Source organism: Columba livia, chromosome 15, assembly GCF_036013475.1.
Source record: "Columba livia isolate bColLiv1 breed racing homer chromosome 15, bColLiv1.pat.W.v2, whole genome shotgun sequence".
In the NCBI taxonomy this organism is placed as follows: Eukaryota; Metazoa; Chordata; class Aves; order Columbiformes; family Columbidae; genus Columba; species Columba livia.
In genome coordinates this window covers 11,506,674-11,527,578 of record NC_088616.1, presented here as the reverse complement: position 1 = coordinate 11,527,578, position 20,905 = coordinate 11,506,674, and the positions used below count along the sequence as shown (strand labels likewise).

The window sequence follows — 20,905 nt, the reverse complement described above, 5'->3', positions numbered from 1 at the left end:
TGGGAAGCCACCACATGAGGAAAGGCTGAGAGAACGGGGTTGTTCAGCCTGGAGAAAAGAGGCTGAGGGGAGAGCTCGTCATGTTTCAGCGGTGGGTACAAAGCAGCTGGAGATCCCTTTGGCAAAGACGAGGGGCCATGGTACAAGATTCTGATCGAACACAAGAAAGAATTTTTTCCCGATGAGAACAATCAGCCATTGGAATAATCTCCCCAGGGAAGCGGTGGATTCCCCAGCATTGGACACTGTTAAGATTCAGCTGGACAGGTGCTGGGCCAGCTTGTCTAGACCAGGCTTGTGCCAAGAAAGGTTGGATCAGATGATCCCTGAGGTCCCTTCTAACTTGGGATCCCATGATTCTGTAACCTGGGGTTTGCAGGGTGGATGGGTCAGACCTGCAGCTCTGCTGGTTTTATAACACAGGCATCGAGTAGCCTGTGTACACTATGTACAACTGGAAAAACAAAACAAAATAAACTGTTAAAAAGTGTAATTGAAACACGGTGGCAAAGAGGGTGTTGCATCAATTAGGACAGTGCCACAAATTGGCTCTGTTAGTGTCAGTGTGTGAAGAGCTCAGACCCTCAGAGAAATCTCGGTGTGTGCTCCAGGTCTTGATTCACACGTTTGGTATCTGAGTGTGTGCCGGCTGCCCGGGCTTTCTGAGCGTGTTCATCATCTGTATGTCTGGTCGGCTGGTAAAGAAATGGATGCTCCCACACTTGCTTTGAGTTCTGATTATGTATTTTGAAGGTCTGTGTGTCTTGGTGCTCAGAGATGAGAATTGCAGCATCTCAAACAGAAGAGGGTGCTCCAGGAGTACCGAGAAGAGCATTGAAGGGCCCCTGCAGCCACATCACTCTGTAAGTAAAGTAAAAAAGCAGAAGAGCTTGTTTGGGAGCAGCACAGAGGAAGGAAAGACATAAACATTTTTTCAAAGTTTAGGATCTCCCACTTTTTTTTTTCTCTTAGATTCCCACTAAATGACCAATGTGGGGTCACTTTCCACATGTGAAAAGTCAGAGCAGATCCCTGTCAAACACAGAACTTGTATTTCTTCATGTACCCAAACAGTCTCGAGAAGCCCCAAGATGTTGGTGTGAGGTGCTCGTTCAGCCACATCACTGGATGTGTCACCAGATGAGCAGGATGTCACTCCGATTAGCAAACATTCCTGGAGTCCTGTCCCCTGAGTCACAGGCTGCCGCCTGTCCCAGAAATGACAGGATGGCCCCTTTTTCCATGGGTGTCTCCTGTGATCCGCAGAGCCGGAATTAGAGGATGATCAAAGAATGAACCCAGGACACATCACACCTCGGGGAAGCAGGTCAGTGCTCAGGTTACTCATTGGCATAATATGGTAACCCTTAAAGGCAGATCATCTCCAAATAAGCTACATTTCCTAGGAAGGAAAATAGAGACAAATCACGTTAAATTCCACATTAAAATGTAAGGTAAATTCCTTCCTTTCTTCTTGTGGAGATTCGGCATGAGCAGCATTCTTATCATTCAGATCTGCTTGCTTTCCACTGAATTCCTTATCATTTGAGTTAAGATGCTTTTCATTTTCTTTGAGGCATAAATGAGCATTTTAGGACAAAGGAGCATATAAACCAAAGTGAGTTCATTAAAATGGATCATGATTTTATCTGGCCCAACGCCAGCATTGTTTAACAACATCTGGGCTGTAAAATAAATTAAGTAATAGGTTTGATGGGTGTTTTGGAAAACAGATAAATGAAGTATTTCAGCATTTTGGATCAGGTAATACTTACTTTCTCGTGAAGAGACCCACTTATGGCACTAGAGAACAGAGTGGATAACACGCGTCTTTCTGGTAATCACGACCAAAGTGTGTTTGGGTGGAGCTGGATTCAGTCGGTAGGAATGACTGAGGCTGTTGGCTGTAATTACTTCAGGAAATGTTCTCCCCCCGAATTAATGATACTGTTGAAAATGTTTTTGTGTCAAAACCACATCACACAATTTTGGAGAGCAATTAGCGCGAAATGAGCTGGAGGCTGCTGGCACTGATGGGCTGTCTTGAGTGTCACTCGGCTGTGAAATTACGCAAGTCCCCCTGCGCCATGGCCAAGCATCGGATCATAAATACACCTGCATAATTAGGCTAAAAAGTGACATTACTCATCAGGAGGAACATGGTGACAAAGTGACTGGGCAGAACCAGAGTTTGTACTGTCCAGATATCAGGGTGGGGGTGGGAGCTGGTCGGTGATGCTGCTGTGGACCCGAGTCTGCAGAGCACGCTGGTACCAACCTGTTTGTCCCACCGGCGCCATGTGGGGTGTTCCTGGTGGAAGGAAACATTTCTGGTGGAAGGAAGCACTCCTGGTGGAAGTGTTCCTGGTGAAGGAAATCTTTCCTGGCGGAAGGAGTAATTCCTGCTGGAAGGAATCAGCCCTGACTCCTTCCCGGGGTGCTGCAGATGGGCAGCAGTGCTGGTAACTCATCAGCTGGAGCATTTTCTGCTTCTCGGCTAATATTTAGTGTCTGAAGGGGAAACCATTGAAGGTTTCACGTCCTTCTGTGGTGCAGCTAATCTTCCGTCAGCAGGGAAAGCTCATGCCTGTCAGATTTCTCACTCTCAGTTTTGAACTAGATGCAGGAAGTTTATTTGGAACAACGAGCAGGTGGTGTTATTGATCCTTCCAGCACTGGCTGGAAGGCCTGATCCAGCCCTGTCGTCTAAGAGGAACCTTATGGTGACCCAAAGCAACCCAGACAGGACAAGGGGTGATGGCCTTGGACTGAAACAGGGGAGATTTAGATGAGATACAAGGAAGAAATTCTTCCCCTTGAGGGTGGTGAGAGCCTGGCCCAGGTTCCCAGAGAGGTGGTGGATGAACCATCCCTGGAGACATCCCAGGCCAGGCTGGACGGGGCTCTGAGCAACCTGAGCTGGTGAAGATGTCCCTGCTCATGGCAGGGGTGGCACTGGGGGAGCTGGGAAGGTCCCTTCAACCCGAACTCTTGTGCTTTTATGAAATGTTGAGTTTCTGTAACTCCTGCCTCTCACTCTAACCCCACGGACACCAGATTCCAGGTCTGAGCCATCCTGCAAACTTCTTGCAAATGTCTGTCCCACGGCTCGTCTAGCCCTGTCCCAGCTCTTCACACAGGTGTAAATCGTCAGAAGAACACACCCGTGCCATTTCAATGTCATCGCACAAGATTCTACTGCCTTCGTGATGGCTGCACCGTCAGCAACAGAGCAAAGAATTGCTCAAAAGCTGATATTCACACTTTGCTCCAAAGCCTGTTTTCAACTCGGCATCATTCTGAAAAATCATCCTGCTGGTGTATGTGAGTCATGGGCTTAGATTAATTTATTTTGTGGTGCAAAGAGGTTTTTATAATACTCTTTCAATGGATTGAATCATTCTTCGCTGATGACTTTAGGATGCGGTTTTATTTCTCTAGTGATTGCAAATGGAAACTGGATCTTAGCAGTGTGACCCCACAACATAAAGAAATATAGTAATATATACCTAACTATGCTCCAGCATGTACTGTAACTATTATGGCTGGTACTTATTATATTTCTGTGTGTTATTGAACAGGAAATGTTTGATTCCCAAGATAAAGGGTTAATATTGATGCTGGGATAGTTAATTTCTGTGTTTACTCGCTAAATATCACATGTAACATCAGAAGAAAATTGAACTTTTCAAGTCATTTAATCAGCAATAAATATACTTTGGAATAATTGATAACTCTGCAGATGAGCACCACAAATCCATGTTACTCAGAAGAGCAACAGATCAAATATTTATTGTTCAGCACTAAAATATTGTCGAAGTGTAGAGCTAAAGGTTATGCCTTAGATTAATTTCATATTCACAGCTTGATGCAGATGCGGTTCATTTGCAGCAAAGATACTTAGTGTGTAATAATGAAATTTGCTTTCATTTGACAAAGTTTCTGCTAAAAGTGATAGTTTTCTGAGGGCTTCTTTTTTAAAATTATTTTTAATAAGCCTCAGCTGCTGATTAGTGGTGGCTTTGCACAGATATGGGGTTTTCACCCTACAAGGTTTTGGATCAAATACACCCCCAGCTGTTTCTGTGGGACTGATGGGAAGTCGGTCTGTTATTTTCCTGTATTTAAGAAATACCCCAGTCTGTGATTACTAATCACATCTGTTGCCCACCTTCTTTTTTTAACCAAAGTGTGGTTTTCTGTTTAAAAATCCAGTTGTAGAGGCATCCGCATACCACAGTCCTTTCATTGGCCAACAGGCACAACTTCAGATTCGATGAGGGAATTTTCCTCCAAGATCTTTATTTGTGAAAAGACATAATTTGGTGATACAAGCTGTTCTGAAAAGTAGTGATTCCTTAAAGAGGGGGAGGATGAGCAGGGAGGAGAAGGATCCTTTAAACAGAGACACATGCTGGGAAGCAGAGTTGTATTTCAAGGCATTTAAACATTAGTCGAGTGATAAGAGTTTTCTTTAGCAACAGCTTGTTGGAGGATGAGAGCAGGGTAAGTGCAGCTAAAGAAAATATAGCACAGAGGTGGGAATTCAAAGGAACAGCGGGGGGGAAGAAGCGGCATTAGGCTTTCAAGATGAAGAACGAGCGTGCAAATTCCCAGAACAGGATGAGGACCCGAAGAGAGCCCCGGTTCCAAATAGTGTTACGGGAGCTCACGGCGGTGGACGGAAGCGACGCAGTTTGGCAGCGAGAGCTCCCCAGCTGCCCCTGTTTTGGGAAGTTGATCACCAGGTTCTACCGGGTGATCTGGGTGTGTTTTTCAAATGCACAGAGACATTTTCATCCCTATTTTTATATTCAGCAACGCAAAGGCTCAGAAAGTTGGAGAGGACAGAGCGCAAATAACTGATAACTCAGGAGTGCAGCTCAGAGCGCCCGGCTCCCCATTTGGGCCAGCCTGACCACTCTGCTCCAAATAACGTGGATTTTTTGGTCAGCAGGTAGATTTTGCGGGGGTGTCAGTCTCACACCTCCAGCAGCTGCACAAACAGCAGTGAGAATTGCATGTGCTCAGTATGTGACATTGGGCTCCTTGTTGTAGCGTTGTGCTACGTGCAACGGGGTTGTAGCATATTTAATTCTAGTTGTAGAGCTGGTCCAGGAGCAGGGCTGCTAATGCACCTCCTTTCTGATATCTCAGAGGGTTTTACAAATACAGCTCTTCAACTGGCAAAGCAAAACACACTCCACCTGTGTAGATTTGCTTGAAGACAAATTTTCTTATCTACATGCCTTAGAGCCCTCTACTCCAATTATCTTACATGCATATAATTGTGTGTACAATATAGCCTCACCTAATTAAATTTCGAGAAAATAGGAGAACACTTAGGGGTTGCGTGGGATTTGATGAAGAGATCTCAGAGCTGTCAAAGGAAAGATTCATCTCACAACTCTTCCTCCTTACAGTAAACACACTCCAGAGCGGAGCCAAATATACCCAGCACTTCACACATCTGGGTATTAGCTCGCTTTCATTATTGTAAATTATTTCCAGGAGAAAGACTGAATCATGGACTGGAGGGGGCTGAGGAATCTGCTTGCGTTAGACACAAACCTTTGATGGTGCCTTTTTCCTTGCTCTTTTACCAGCACTTCAGATTTTTGTCTTTATTGCTGCGTTGCTGCTTTTCTAAGGCATCACGTCATGCCACATCCTCGTGATTTTTTCGTCATGATTTGGTGTTATGTCATGTCCAGGTCACTCTACGATGATATTACTTCAGCCCTTGAGATGTTTAGAGATTCTCTTAATAATCCTGCCCGCTGCAGCTCTTAGAGGCAAAAGAGGCAAAACCCAGGGCTGGCGGGCTGGCCGATGCGATGGTTTCTGACAGTTCAGCCTTTCACCCAAGTGGCCCCGTTAGATTCAGGTTCCCGAGGCGATGAGTCATGTAAGAAGTGGAGGATGGTGCCCGTGCCCTGTGAGATGTTGGGCTGATTCGTTAAGCGTGGACGGGCCAGGACTGATTAGCAGAGTTGTGTGTGGTGCAAGGACCCGCCTCTGCACCTCGGCTCCGCTCTGGTCTCCAATCAGGGATTCAGTTATTCCCTCTCCATATCTTAGTTTTAAGCAGACATAATTCCACTGACTCAGCTGGGTGCAATGGGGCTTAATTATTGTCTATAAAGGGCTTTGAAACCCTAAGTGATGGATGCCTCGGGAGTGTGTGTGGTTATGAAGCTGGATGCTGCGCTGTGAGCTCGGCTGCAGAATTCAAGTGAACAAACAAGTTCATTTGGCTTGGAGCAGCAAAACTCTGCAAAAGTATCGCAAGTCTGTGGGGCTTTTTGTTTTATAACTTAGAGCTAATGGAGCCATTGTTTCATGTAAAGGTTTCTACTGCACTCGCTGTATCGTGTATGACATTTACAGTACTCTTTGTTCCATTAGCAAAGTAATTTGAGATAGTTTATTATCCTTTGGAGACTTTACTGCTCGCTGTTTAACTTCCATGTGACTGGACCTTGGAAAAAAATCTCTTAAAATAGTACATGCATCTAAAAATAGTGAGGAATTAGTTATTTCTTAGGAGAAAAATTATTAATTTAGTGCACTTTAATAAGAAGATCTGCAATATTTGGAAACACCACTTATTGTTTGTTCTTTCTCTTCAGAGCCACCAAAACATGCAGCAGCTCTGTCGTGGAGTCAAGGTGCGTCTTGCCTCACAGTTTGAAACCGTAATTTGTTTGTATCAGCTACAGCTCCTTTATTTCAGAGGAACAAAGAAATAGCATTTAATCAGCATGTTCTGAATCACTGGTGAAAGGAATCGCTCCATAATCTGAATTTATTACACGAGGACACACTCCAGGTGCAAGAAAATGGCAAAGGTTTTTATTGCTGGGAGTATCTGCCCAGGGTGCTGTCACCGCGGCACCCGAGGGACCGAGCCTGCCCTGCTCGCCGAGCGGCTCATCCCCCCTCCTGAGCACAAACGGCTCGTTCTGATTCACCGGAGCTCGGCAGGGGCTGGCTGTTGGGAAGCAGCAGGCTTTGCTGAGCCACACGGGTGGGAATATTTTTTGTCTTGCCATTAAGACTTCACTCGCTCTCGGGTTGAAGTAACACAAGAGGCAGCAGGGATGTGAATGTGGGAAAGTAGGTAAAGGGTGAACCGCAGAAATTTGGTGGAGATGGAGCAGCGGGGACCCAGACCACCGGTCCCCTGGGCAGCCAGGCAGGGAGTTTCTCACATTCACCTTTTCCAATGGGATCTTTTCTACAGATCGCTCAGATGCTGAGCTCTGAATCCCATCCGAAAGACAACTGCCTGCAGAAGCCCGGGGCTTTGCACCGGCTCAGGATGAGCCCAGCGCTGCCCAGTAGGCAATGGGCAGCAAAACTCACCCCTGCTGCAACCTTTGACTTCAGCTCCTTTGCCATTTTTGTGCCTCCAGCTGATTTCATGGTGGTGAAACCTCTTTTGGCTGTTTTGTGCCCGTCTCTCTGAGGCAAACCTGCACCCTGTGTGAAGACAGAGCCAGGCAGAGTGTCCTGGCGAAGGAGCTCGGAGCACGATGCTCCAGTACTTGGCCAGACCTGCCGTTGGCTTGTGTGGTCTTTGCCAACTCACTTGAACACTCTAGGCCCCAATTTCCCAACCTGAAAAATAAGATGATCACAATTAACGAAGGTGGCGTGAGTTTGCAGAGCGCAGTGCGGCTGGGGGAGGAGGCAGGCTCTGTACCTGAGTGCATGAGGCTCCTTGTCTGGAACCAGGTTGCCTCCATCCTCTCATCACACACCCACAGCGAGATGCTCCAGAGACCAAATGGCCAAAAAGTGTTATGTACAGAATGAGCATTAATGCCTGAGCGTGCGGAGAGCCCATCACAGGGCCGACCTCTGCAATTGCTTTGTTTCCATGCTTGGCTGAGTCGCTAACCTCCCAATAAACACCAGAGTCATTATAATAAAAATGTGGAAAATGCTGTCATTAAACCACACCAGTTTATTTTTCAAGTGCCTCTTTCTGGGACATCAAATTCATTTAGATCATTCTCAAAAGCCACAAATCCTGAATGGCTGCAGTAATGTGTCTGGTGGGAGCTGAGAGCACAACAGGCATTAAATCGGGTAGAGAGTCAGGGCTCCAAAAGAGCTCGGCTGGCTTTATTGTGGGGGTTTAAGATGTGATGCCTCTGGCTGCTCACCCTCTTCACCTGCCCCAGTTTTTGGGGCAGTTTTTCAGACTGAAACCCCAGTTCATGCTCCAGTATCTCAACTTCCAGCTGTGGTGGAGATGCTGGTCCAGCAGAGATGAAGGAGGGATGTCCCAGAGAGCCTGAGCATCCAGGGAGATGGGAACCAGGACCCTTCCAACAGCAGAGTCTTCCTCTTACAAAAAGATTAATTTTGTTCCAAAATAAAAGAAAAAACGTTAAATCCTTTCAGCACCAGAGCCATATGGTGAGATCCCTCTCCCCTTTACCTTGACAGTTGTGGAATAACATTGTTAAAGGTGCATCCAAACACTAGGGTAGCTGAGCAAAGTCTCGGCTCAATGTCTGTATAGTTGCTAAATTTGACACTGGAGCTAATAATTGTGTTTATTGAGTGGAAACATAAAAGTGGGGTTTTCAAAAGGGCCCCTGCTTGGGTGAACCCAAGCACCTACACTTTATAGAAGTGACCTGAAAAGCTGAAATCTTAATTTCACCAGAGTCTGTAGAAAACTTCCAGAAGAGCCAGGATTTGTTCAAAAGCTTTTTATCTGCCGAGAAGAACCAGAATTTTGTTCCTCTGGGGGAGTTTCTGGCACGGAGACCCCCCGGAGCAGCACGGTAGAATGTATCTGCTGACGTGCTATGATATTCGTGGGAGCGTCAGTTTCTGCAAGGCGAATATGAAACCTAAAATTATATTTTAGACACTTAGAATATATATAGAAGACAAATTGCATGTCAGCTGTTTCATTCGAAAGATATTTAAAAATACTTGGGAGAGGAAATGTGCACTCTGCTCGAGATCCGGAGCCCGACTGCAGCAGCCTGAAGGATCTCAGTGCCTCGCAGACACAACAGGCTGGAATATTCAATGCACCAGGAGGAAAGAGTTCAGCTCAGTTCCCAAAGAGTTTATCAGCGTGACAAGTTATTCAAGTCATGCCAAAAATACCCTTCAAAGACACTTGAGGCAGATCTCTAGGAATGAGAAAATGTTCTACTCCTGGGTGGGAAGGCTGAGCCCATGTTGGTGTGTTCTGCAGCAAAACAGAAGCTGCTCAAACCACCCGTTTGCTGGGGAATGGGGCAGAGGTGGGAACAAGCCTCTGCCTTTTCCAGACTGAGCATCGGGTCGTTCTGAACTGTTCTATCTCTCTTGGGGGGAGGAGGAAGTGTAATGGCTTTTTATCGATGGAATAAACGTGAGAGCGTGTGTCCCATTGTGAGCCGGGGCTCGGTGAGCAGGGAGGGATGCGGTGTGATTGTGCGCTGTACTGCTGCAATTCATTAATGGCTCTGTTAAAGTGGTGAGGCCATTCAGAATGTCCTGAGCACTCAAGGGGTGACAGATATAGCCTGTCCATCAGGGACCTGCTCAGTGGGAGATGGGAGCCTGGCTTCATCCTTACTGGAAGCCTGGCTGCTTCCAAGAAGTTGGGCCGTGAGTGAGTTGGACTCCCTGGGTCTGGTTCAGTAACAGAAACAATTCATGCTCTGCACAGATGTAACTTCCAGCACATCACTCGGGAAAAGGCTGGGATCCCTTTCTTACCAGCTGGCAATTTCACTTGCTCCCAGCCTTCCCAGAAGAGTCAAATCATGAGGCTCTGCACCGACTATCTCTACACCTCCCCATGTCTTATTGCTGCTTTGTACCTTTCTTTTCCTCCTCCTCCGCCCCCAGCTCCAACCCCTGCCCAAGGCGCTTGTTCCTTCAGGCAGAGGTTGTTGCTTGGCCGATGAGCAGAACCTGCTCCCACATGCCAAGTGTCCCCAACATGGGTCTGTCTCCTGCTCGAACATGGAAACACGGCCCTGTGCCCAAGCAGAGGGTCACGAAACACCGACATGTGCAAGCTGGGCTGATGGAGAAAGTTCCACTGCTGGGAACTTGTGTTGGGTGTGAGGAGCTGGGGGTGGATGGATGCTGGTAAAGAGCCGGGGAGCCTGACGGGTGGCAGCAGGCTGGCCACATTCCTTGGGAGCATGGGAAAATAATATCACCAAGGAGAAATGGGCACACAGGAGCATGAGAGATGCTGAGAATAAAATTAATCAAGTTACTGTGTGGTCTGAAAAAAATAATTTATTTAGTCGTAGCTCAGTGTATAAATCTAAGAACTTGGCTAATAAACAAGAGGAACTGGAGCTGCTCCCTGGTGAGCATAAATTTGACCTGCCTGGTTTTATTAAGGAATCTCGGGAGGAAAGTCACCTGAGTGGAGTGGCAAAATTAATGGTAATATCCTCTTTAAGAAAAACTGAGCTTGGTGTCTCATCTCTTCCCATTGCTTTGCACCTCTTAAGGAGTCGGGATGTTCCCCTGCACCACGGCAAGTTCATGGGCACCAAGACCCCCGAAACGCAGGTGGAATATTAGTGTGAGCTGAGCGAGGTGGGATGAAATCCAGGTCTCACCACTTTGTGGGCGCTATGGAGGTGCAGAGGATCCAGTTGAGCTCTGCATGTTCCCTGGACGTGAGGGCCCCTGCCTGCCACTGCACAGAGGCAGAGAACAAAACCAGGGCCTCAGGCCACATCACACACCTCCGTCTGCTGCCCCACTTGGGATGAATTTTGCTGAAAATCACTGCAATTTCTTCTTACTTATGATTCCTCCAGGGCGTGTTCCTATGCCTTGCAGTCGGTTCCACTCTAGGCAGTGAGACTGGGGGTCATACCTGAAGGACTAGGGGGTGCAGGTCCCCTCTGAAGGTTGTCACTCGCAGACAGTTTATAACATCTCTTCCTCCAGCAGTAAATCCTGTGGCTGTCGAGCAGGTCCTGAGGGGCTGGGGAGGATGCTGGGCTGTGGGGAGGTTTGTAGGGCTGCAAGGGGATGCTCAGGACCATGGGGGAGATACTCGGGGCTGCAAAGAGGACCACAGGGAGGCTGCTTGGGCCATGAAGATATTGCTCAGGGTAGCAAAGAGGATGCTCGGGGCGGCAAGGGGGATGCTCAAGGATGGGAAGGATGCTCAGGGCGATAAAGGGGATGCTCGGGGTGCTCGGGGCGGTGGGGAGGATGCCGGCATCCCGGGGGGAGGTTGCAGGGGGAGGGCAGGGGGACTGCTGGAGGCGGCAGGTAGGAGGTGCGGGGGGCCGGGGCTGGCAGCGGGGCGGCCGGGGGCTGCCGGGGCGGAGCCGCGGGGTGCCCCTCCCGACGGCCGTATAAACCGGCGGGGCGCGGGCGCAGGGCAGCCTTCGCCGGGGCGCCCGTGGCCGGGCTGCACCCCTGCCCGCACCCTGCCCGCACCCTGCCCGCCCGCAGCCCGACGCGATGGCGAGGGGGCAGCTGTCGGGGGGCGCCTGGGGCGCCCTGATGCTGCTGGGGCTGATGCTGCCGGCGGCCCCGGCGGGCGCCTGGTACAAGCACGTCGCCAGCCCCCGGTACCACACGGTGGGACGCGCCTCGGGGCTGCTCATGGGCGTCCGCCGCTCCCCCTACCTCTGGCGACGGGAGCTGCCGGCCGAGCCCCCGCGCCGCCCCGGGGGAGCCTCGCCCGCCGCCGCCCCGCCGCCCCCGGGCCGCCCCGCCGCGCAGAGCCCCCTACCTACCCCGCCGCCGCCGCCGCCCGCCCGCCTCCTGCAGCGCCTGCTCCGGCGGGGATGGGGCTGGGGCGGGCCCCGCCCGGCCCCTGCCCGGCCCCCGCCCGGCCCCCGCGGAGCTCAGGTAACCCCGAGGGGCGGGCGGGGGGCGGTGGAGCCCGAGGGTGTCACTGGAGGTGTCGCCGGGGCCGGGGGCCGCGGTGTCTACACAGCGCCCCAGGATGTTTGAGGGGTGTCAGCTGTGCCTGGGGTGCAGGGGTTCTGCTGCAGTCTCACTGCGGAACCCTGGGGTGCTGGAGGGTTCACCAGGTAACTGGGGGTGCATGGAGCTTCGAAGGGGGTTCACCAGGTAACTGGCGTGCACAGAGCCTTAAGGGGGCTTCACCAGGTAATGGGGGTGCATGGAGCCTTGAGGGCATTTCATCAGGTAGCTGGGGGTGCGCAGAGCCTCGGAGGGGGTTCACCAGGTAACTGGGCATGCAGAGGCTCGGAGGGTTTCACCAGGTAACTAAAGTGCACAGAGCATCAGAGGGGGCTCATCAGGTAACTGGGGGTATATGGAGCCTTGGGGGGGTTTCACCAGGGGTGCATGGAGCCTTGCTGCGGTTTCTCATACCTCAGGCACCGGGGTTTCGGGGTGCCCCACGCAGAGGGCTAGGCTGCCCCATGGCATCACCCAGACGTGGGGAGCTGCCCCTCAACACCTGCACCATCTTCTGCACCCAGCCTGGTCTGGGCAGTGGGGGTGTGTGGAGCGAGGGGAGCCCCAACCCTGCGGGACAGCCCGTGTCCCAAGGGGTTCACAGCCCCGTCCCTGCTGCGTGAGTGCGACTGCACGAGTTGAGCGTCTGCCACATTTTTAAACTTGAACCACAAGGTTTGTTGCACCCCGCAAAGCAGGACGGGAGGAGGGGGCAGTTGTTCCTCCTCCCCATGGGATGTGTTTGGGGGAGCTGCACTTTTGTCTTCTGGGCAGACAAAGGAGGTGGATGATTCTGTGCTCTCCATTTGGGGTATCACACAACCTGCACCTGTGGGACTGAGGCGCCGGTGCTGGAGGGGTGGCCACGGGGCGCCCCCCGGCCTGGCCCCGCGCGGGACCCCCCTCCCTGCCCGCTGGGCTCAGCCAGGCTGTGTGGGACTGGCTTGGGGCTGCTTCCAGACCTTGCATTTCTTTCCTCTTATGTAAAGCTGGAGCCAACATCCAGCTGAAATCCACGGGGGCTTTTGGCTGTTGGATCAGGCCCTGAAACATGTAGCTGTATTCCTTGCCCACTTTATTTTCTGGAGGAAATCTGGGGTGAGTGTCTTTTTTGGGAAAGCCCAGACAGGTCAGCTCAGCCCTGTCCCGTTATCTCCCGCAGCCTGGCTGTGCGCGGGCAGAGCAGTCCTGGTACCGCACTGGGGGCTCTGGACCTGCAGGCCTGTGTGCATCCCTCTGATTTTACAGCCAGATTTCCACAGAAACCTCGCAGCAGGTTCAGGCCTCGTATTTGGGTGTCTGCATAGGGCTTGATCCGCCTGCACGGCAGCAGAAAGGGAGCCTGCAGTCCCCACTGGCTGGATCTGAGCCCACAGAGGAGAGTATCTCATGACTAGAGCGAGTACAGCGGTGGTTTAAGCCCTGTGCAGAGGGAAACGTGGTTCCACACAGGACGAGAGGTGGCGGCAGGACGTGGGTGTGCAGCTGGATGCTCAGCTGAGGCTCCGAAACAACTCAGCCCCTCTTTTCCTTTCAGCTTCTGCCGCTTGAAGACATGGCTCTGATCCGCTGAAGATACCCACAGTGCCGGAGGAGCGTGGACTGCCCGAGGTGGAACCCGTTCACCCCAGCTGGCGAGGAAGAGTCTCAGCGGCAGATCTCCCGGTACTCTGACCTCTCTGAAACCATACAGACAATTGCATTCCAACAAATCTGATTTTTCATGGCCGCTGTCCAGACACAGTGGTAAATTCATCTTGTTTTCAGGTCAATCTAGTGCTATAAACTTGGGGAGAAATAAACAGGGAAGATATTTATTTTTCTTTATTTTTTTTAGATTTCTGTACTAGCTTGTTTGCAATATGATACAAACATGTACTGTTTGCTTCCTAGGAACCTGCCCTCATTAAAATGAGAATCGATCAAAGGAAACTTTGGTTTAATTGTACTGTGCTTTTTTTAAATGCAAAACCTGGTACGGCTCTGCATGGGGCAGGCACTTCAGCGGTCGGGTAACTCCCAGATTTTTCTGACATGATTTAACTCCTTGACAGAGTTTCTTCTGCAGCTTTACAGTAAATCTCTTTTAGTGCCCATCGGGGAGCTGCTGCCAGGCTGAGTGTCATTAAGATGACAAAGTTAGAAATCTTTCCTAGACTGGGCTGAGCAAAAGCTCTGCAAGTCCTCCCTGCTCTAGTTGTTTATTTGCCTGCTTAGAGCTTGATTTTACATATGTGTCTGCTGATTAAAATAAATGTTATTCCCCATTAAAACAGGGAGAAGCCCTGGGGCAGGTGGGAGCACACGGTAAGGTGTGCCAGAGCGGATGGGCTCTGGGCTCCAGAAAAAACTGAGGTTTGCTGGGGCTGAGTCCAGCTCCTGTGAATTGCTGAGCTCTTGCCTGCCAGTGCTGGCAGATTTTGCAGGAAATTTGGCAAAAAGAGCCATTTCCACCCCTCTCGCACGAACCGCCTGCTCCTGCCAAGCCCCTGTGGCTGGCCGTGGAGCGGGGACAGCAGGGTTTGCACTGCCTTTGGTTCGGATCTGGAAGGAAAAACCCCTTGCAGTGCTTGTCGAGGGAAGCGAGCACGCACCAGCCCTGTCCGCCGTGCTGCCCCTCGCACCGGGCGCTGCTGGCACCCCTCACCGGGTCTCAGGGAGGATTTAGGGTCCTGTAACATGGGAAGAATCCTTCTCTCCCAGTTGGTTCTCAACCAGTTTCTCCTCCATGTCTCCTCTCACTTCCCCTCCACGATTTTCCAATTTCTGCTCTTTGTTAGCACAGCGCAGGGCTGGGATGGGCTAAATGAGAGATGATTGCCAATAACCCATTAGGCAGCAGTCCTTGAAAAGGGCTGTACCTGTGAGGGTGCCAATCAGCCAAGGCAGATTGCCCTTCTTGATGGGGGTAAGTGATAAAATGAGGTAGAAAATGTACAGGTCAGCTTTGCACAGGAGGATCCACAGAAAGGGGGATGCAGGGTGATGTGATGAGAGACACAGCTCGAGCGTGCACTTCTGCCCTCATCTGTTGGAAAGAAACAGTTGGACATGCCAATTACGGTAGCGAGACACTTGGTTAACCACAAGCCCTTCACTTCTCACTTCGTAAAATAATTTCTCCTGTTGCTGTTGAGAAGCGTGAGCTGATTCTCCACTGGGGCTGTAAAATAATTTCCTCGGTGCCCCCAGCTCTCCGGAGAGGTCTGGGCCTTCCCTGGGGGTCAACAAGCCCAATAAAGTGGAAGACAGCTTAAGAAGCTTTTGATTACACCTCCTGCCTCAGGGCAGGACCCAGCTATCCCTGATGGACATTAATCTCTTCTAAAAGACGAGTCCTGGGGGCAACAACGCGCTCCCCACGTTCTGCCTCTGTTCGCCTCATTTTGAGGGCTGTATGCCCGGACCATGGGGACTCCGCAACTCGGACCACAGGGACCCCCTGTCCTGGCCTCGTGGATGCATCAAGAGGAAATGTGGCCCCAGGGATTCCCAGGGAGGACACTGGGTCCCTGCCCACCATGGGGTGGGTTTGTGTCTGGGAGCAAAGCGGGGTGACAAAAGCTTTTGGGGGAAGTGTGGACAGGCCCAGGGCTACAGCAGCACATTGGCTTCTGGCCCCATTCAGGGTTCTGGTGCCCCTTGATCCCCCTGGAGCAGCTTTGTGGGGAGTAACTGCAGCCCAGGGGGCGATTCCCAGCACTTCTTTGTGCTTTAGGAGACAGGAGGGCTCAGAAACCCCCAGGTGATGGTGGGACCTGGTGGGACACGTCACCCCTTCCCTCCCACCACGTCCCTGAGGCTGTGGGGTGGTAGGCAGGGTGCTGGGAGGGCAGTGGCAGCTGGGTGGCTTTGCCATGCCATCTGGTGGCCACAGCGATGTCAGGAGATGGGGAGGGATGTGGAGATGCAACGGGGGTGGGGATGAGCCCTGCCACCATGTCCCTGTGTCCTTGCAGAGTGGCGAGCTGCCCCTGTGGGTGCTCCCCTGTCTGCAGGGCCAAGATTATGGGCCCAGGAGGAGATGGAAGCCCTGTCCCGCTGCTCAGGATTAGGGCAGCCCAGGGCTGGGGCTACTCCTGGGCTCCTGGTCCCCATGCAACACGTGGGGTTTGGACCTGGATCCGGCCCCTGGTCCAGCTCCATCCCCAGGTCCTGCCTGGCAGCTCTGCGGATCCAGCACCGCTGGCCGCAGCAAGGGTTCCCAGACGGGCTGCGCGTCACCCACCGGCTGTGCCAGCGGACGCGTTTTGTTCCAGTCCGAAAGGCGGGCGAAGCCCAGGGGCTGTGGCGGGCAGGAAGACGTCCCACCCCAACCCAGCCCAAGCCCGGGGCAGCTCCCTTTCCTTCCCGGCTCTCCAGCCTCTCCCAGAGGGACCAGCAGCATCCACCGTGCACGCCGGGACTGGGGACTTTGGGGAGGGCAGCGTCTGGGACAGGAACCGCCTGGTGTGAGCTCACGCCAGGGCTGGCCCGTGCACACACACAATGGCTGCAGGGCCCTGCGTGCACCAGGAGGAAGAAAACTCCCCAAGGAATTTCCTCTGTCGTCGGCTCTGCCCAGAAACTGCTCCTTGCCCCGCTGGGATGAAGGCAGCTGGGGCTGAACCAGGTCAGGTACCAGCACCTCTCCTGAGTCCCTGTTGGGTACGGTGGTGGCCAGGGATGGAAAACCATTGGGCAGAGCTGGGTATCTTGCATAGTCCCTGCAATGGTCCCTGCTGTCCCTGTTTGGTGTACGTTTTTGATGCACCTGAAGTGGATTTTCCTGCATCTATTATCCCTGCTCACAATGGAACAACAGTAATAATCAAGTCATTAAATGATATTATAATGCCTGTTTCTCCACCTGTACAGTAATTGTGGGTCCCAGTGCCAGGCCTGCCAGGGGTCTCATCCCGTCCCCTTGGGCTGCGCACACCTTCACGCTGATGCTGTTCAAAGGAGATGTCCAAGGCTGGAGATGAGGGGCAGGAGCTGCAGAGAGCAGGAGATATCAGTGTCTCCATACCTGCTGCTTTGCCTATTTCCAGGCTGTCCAGAGCGCTCATAAGGTGACAGTGGCTCAGAGACACAGGCTGAGATCTCCCCAGCCGAGCCGCAGCAGCCTGGGGTTTTTCCTAGGGTGTCTGAGGGGAAATATTGGGTTAGAACCTTCCCACTCCCACTCTCGAGTGTCCCCCAAGCGTCCTGAGGGCCATGCCAACCCCACGCCGAGGCCACCCTGGAGGTGCCTCCCCCGTGTTGACTGTACATGGGGCTGGATTTGGGGAACACCCGCGTCTGCCCAGGGACAGTCACCGGCTCCACGCCTGCGCAGCACCAAGCGCCGCCAGCCCCCTCTGGCTGGGTATCCTGGGTACCTACCGCGCTGCCATCTGCTGCAGATAATCACGGACCTGGGTGGATTCCTACCTGCCAGCTCGTGCAAGAGGGATCTCCCAGCTCTTGGCAGCGTCACCAAACTTTCTGGACTTTCCCAAGCCACACAGCACGTTATTAACCCTCCTAATGATCCTTCTGTCTCTATAAATCTAACCTGGGAAATGTTTACAGCTCAATAGTGCCACACACAGAGGTGCAGAGAAAATGAGACAGTGCTTTTTATGAGCTCTCCTCTCATTTCCAGTTCCTCCAGCAGTGCAAATAAATCACCGGCCTTTCCCGCTGCCCCAAGAGCAGCTGGGACCCGGCAGCCCCACGCTGAGTGACAGCAAAACAAGGGAGGCATGAGCAGGGCTGCATCCATGCCAGGCGGAAAGCCTGGGACTTCATTTATTAATAGAGCTAATTACTGCAGTAGCGATGGCTCTGTAGCTCCCAGCAGGGACCATCAAATCCCACTGCTGACCTGGGTGCATCCCTGAGCTTGGGCAGAGGGACACAGCTTTTCCTCCAGCTCAGGCAGAAGGTGCCGCAGGTGTCCCAGGTCTCCTGCACAGACCTGCACCCAGCCCAGCGAGCTGCGGCTCTGCAGTGGGAAGCGGCTGGATAATAGATAAACATGGATAAACACCAGACAAAGCACGTGGATCTGCTCAAAGCCACCCAGGAGGTGCGAGATGGAGTCGTGAACAAGACACGGGGCTCCTGGTGCCTTGAAAACATGTGTCCTTCAGGCCAAAATGCCTCTTTGGCAGAAAATGGTCTAGAGGCACGTACAAAACCTCTCATTTCTTTGTATGCACCGGCAAAACCTCTAATTTCTTTGTATGCACCGGCAAAACCCAGGGACTCCACCACCAGCAAAACGTCCTCCCATCAGAGCCCCTTGCCCTGACCTCCCAGCCGCGTTGGAAACAAGGTTATCAGCCGGGCATCTGCCAGTTTCTGAACAAAGATGGACTTTATGGGCTCCAAAAATACCTTTCTGTGATGCAGTAGGGAGCCACCCAGTCAAACCTAATTTCTGTAACTGTGAAACTTCATACAGCATCTGTATTTTGCATTAGGGATGCAATGGGATCAGGCCTGAAGCAAACAGGGTTCTGGACACAGGTGTAATTCTCTGTCGCTGCTCAACCAAGTGCAGTGAAGGAATTAGAAGCAGAAGTCAAACAAAAAGAGCTTTGAACCATTCCAAGCCAGTGAGCATAGATCCCGTCAACTTCCTCAGCCCTCGCACAGCCCCATTGGGACTTAAATATCTGCCCAAATCAGAACACAGAGAAACTGAAATGGAGAAACGTTGCCTGTGCAGTATCTGCTGGATGGACCCGCAGCTCCGTTACAGCAGTGAGTGCAGGACTCCCCTGGGCTCTTGCCTTTTTTCCTACAATGGGTCAGAGGTGGGAAATGCCAGGGTGGGCTTGGGAACCAAGGGGTTTGTACCATGCGAGGATGCCCCTTTGCACAATGTGTTTTCAAGCTCCTTCCAGCTCCTTCCCACAAAGGTGATACTTGGTGCCTGACCCTCCTCAGATTCTCTACAATGAATAGATGGGATTCGGGGAAAAAAAGCCTGTTGGGGACAATGAGGTTGAAAAAAAATCAACAAATCTGGGTCACACTTGAGAAAATGCTTGTGCTCCAAAAAGAAGCATTTTTGAAAAATACAAACCACCCATTTTCACCTTTTTGAAATGAGGTGGATTTTCTGGTTTTTTTTTGTTCTATATTGCAAGCTACCAACAGTTTAGAAAAGACATTCAAAAGGGTTAAAATATTCTGTCTGACCACCCAAAAGATTTTCTCCCCCGTGTTTTTATTGCACTGAATAAAAAGAAAAACTTTTTTGTCCAGATAAACTTGAAACAATTCCTTCTCCTCCCCCTCATCCCTCCAGTTTTTTGGTTTAGCCAGTGAGTGGAAAAATCAATTATTCGCACTCCTCTAGGCCGATAAAAATCTTCAGGGCTCCACAAAGAGGCTCAAGGGAGCACTTGCCTTGTACAGCAAATAAAACAGTCTCAGAATTTCCCGGCTCTCTGGCCTCCCCTCGTGTCACCCAAGATTTTGTGCTGAGATCGACGCTTCTGCAGCACCGCAGAGAGCAAAGCAGCCTCAGAGCAAAGGCAGCCGGTGTCCTCCCTGCTGGGATCTCACCCCGGACATAAAAAATGCCATTTTTTTCCCCAGAATAGTGACTTTCTTGTAAGACACATCACCAAATATCGCTGTGGTTCAAGCATCTTTTCTTTGAAGACCGACTTTAAGTACAACTGCAGTGGAAAGCATTTTTGTAAAGCAGACTACTAATTAAAAGTGAATCAATGTTAATTTATGGAGCCTTATTTACTGTCTCGAGCTGGCAGCTGTGTTTGCTTCAGCTCTATAAAAACCTGGTAGGGAAGCGGTTGAGGAAAGAGAAGTGACAGCGGAGAGCTAGAAAACCTGTGACACAGTGCAGTGAAGACTAATCTGGGTTATTTCCTCCTTGTAAGAGACTTCAAGGAAATGAAGACCAGGAATTTAAAAAGGTGAAGACGGGGATCTCCGTGTTCCATCAAAACCCGCTCATCTCATGTGAAGCCTGGATGGCCCATCCGCAGGGACACCCGGGATGGAGCAGGAGCCTTTCCCCACCAGGAACGTTTGGGACTGGAACAGCAGAGCTGCCTGCTAATGAACTCTGTCCCCTGCCTGGTGCTCAGGGGGGCACAGATAATTTCTGAGTAGTTTGCCATGAATGTATCGAGTGCATCATCAGCCCAGGAGCTCCATGTGTGCCAGGCTGGCTGGTTTGGCAGGGGCATCCCCCAAAGAGCTGTGCATATCCCTGTGGGCACGAGCTGGGGCAGAGGAGCTGCTGGGCTGTGTGTTCCCATCCCCAAACCAGGGGCTCCCAGCACATCTCACCAGTGCAGGATGAGTGGTCTCTGCTCCAGGCCCTGCTCCCCATCAGCTCCCCTTCACAGGGGGTCCTTGCCCACAACCCCAACAGCTTTGCTGCCCCAAGGATGAGCCTTGGCCTGGGTACTCCTTCCCAGAGGGCAGTGGGGATGGGGGCCTGGCTCACAGACACAGGGGGGACCCAGTTCAGCAGCTTTGTCTCAGCAGCGGTGCCCAGGCTGCCATGGAGGGTGGTGGGCTCCAGGCAGCTGCCCCCAGCCCGGGGAGCTCTGGTGCTGTCCCCAGGCGGGGGCTCTGTGCTGCACCGGGGGGTCCACAGCCCGGGAGGTCATGGTCAGCCTCAGGCATCCCCGCTCCATCAGCCCAGCGGCTCCATCGGCTTCGGTGTTGATCCTGGTGTCGGTGCCGGTCCCGATCCCGGTGTCAGTCCTGGTCTTGGTGTCTGTCCCAGTCCCGGTGTCAGTGCCGGTCCCTATCCCAGTGTCAGTCCCGGCACCGGTCCCGATGTCAGTCTCGGTCCCGATCCCGGTGTCAGTCCCGGTCCCGGCTCCGCCCGCCCCGTCGCTCGCCCGTCCCCATCCCCGTCCCCCTCTGCGGCTCCGCCCCGGCCCGGCCCCGTCCCCGCCCGCCGCGCTGCCGTTGCCGCGGGGCAGCGCTCAGCATGGCCGCGCTGCGC

General features: G+C 52.1%; 1 protein-coding gene across 1 annotated transcript; it reads left to right on the top strand.

Annotated features, from left to right (window-relative positions):
- Window positions 1-11,308: 11,308 nt before the first annotated feature.
- On the top strand, window positions 11,309-13,887 carry NPW (neuropeptide W). Its single transcript, XM_065031239.1, has 2 exons — window positions 11,309-11,859; window positions 13,475-13,887. The coding sequence occupies exons 1-2, from the start codon at window positions 11,467-11,469 to the stop codon at window positions 13,508-13,510; spliced, it is 429 nt and encodes a 142-aa protein (XP_064887311.1). The 5' UTR covers window positions 11,309-11,466; the 3' UTR covers window positions 13,511-13,887.
- The last annotated feature ends 7,018 nt before the right edge of the window (window positions 13,888-20,905 follow it).

What these genes read in the sequence shown, in the direction of transcription:
- NPW (XM_065031239.1), top strand. Translation starts at nt 11,467, where the DNA reads ATGGCGAGGGGGCAGCTGTCGGGGGGCGCCTGGGGCGCCCTGATGCTG. An exon ending in CCGGCCCCCGCGGAGCTCAG is followed by an intron (nt 11,860 to 13,474) that starts GTAACCCCGAGG and finishes TTTTCCTTTCAG; the next exon opens with CTTCTGCCGCTTGAAGACAT.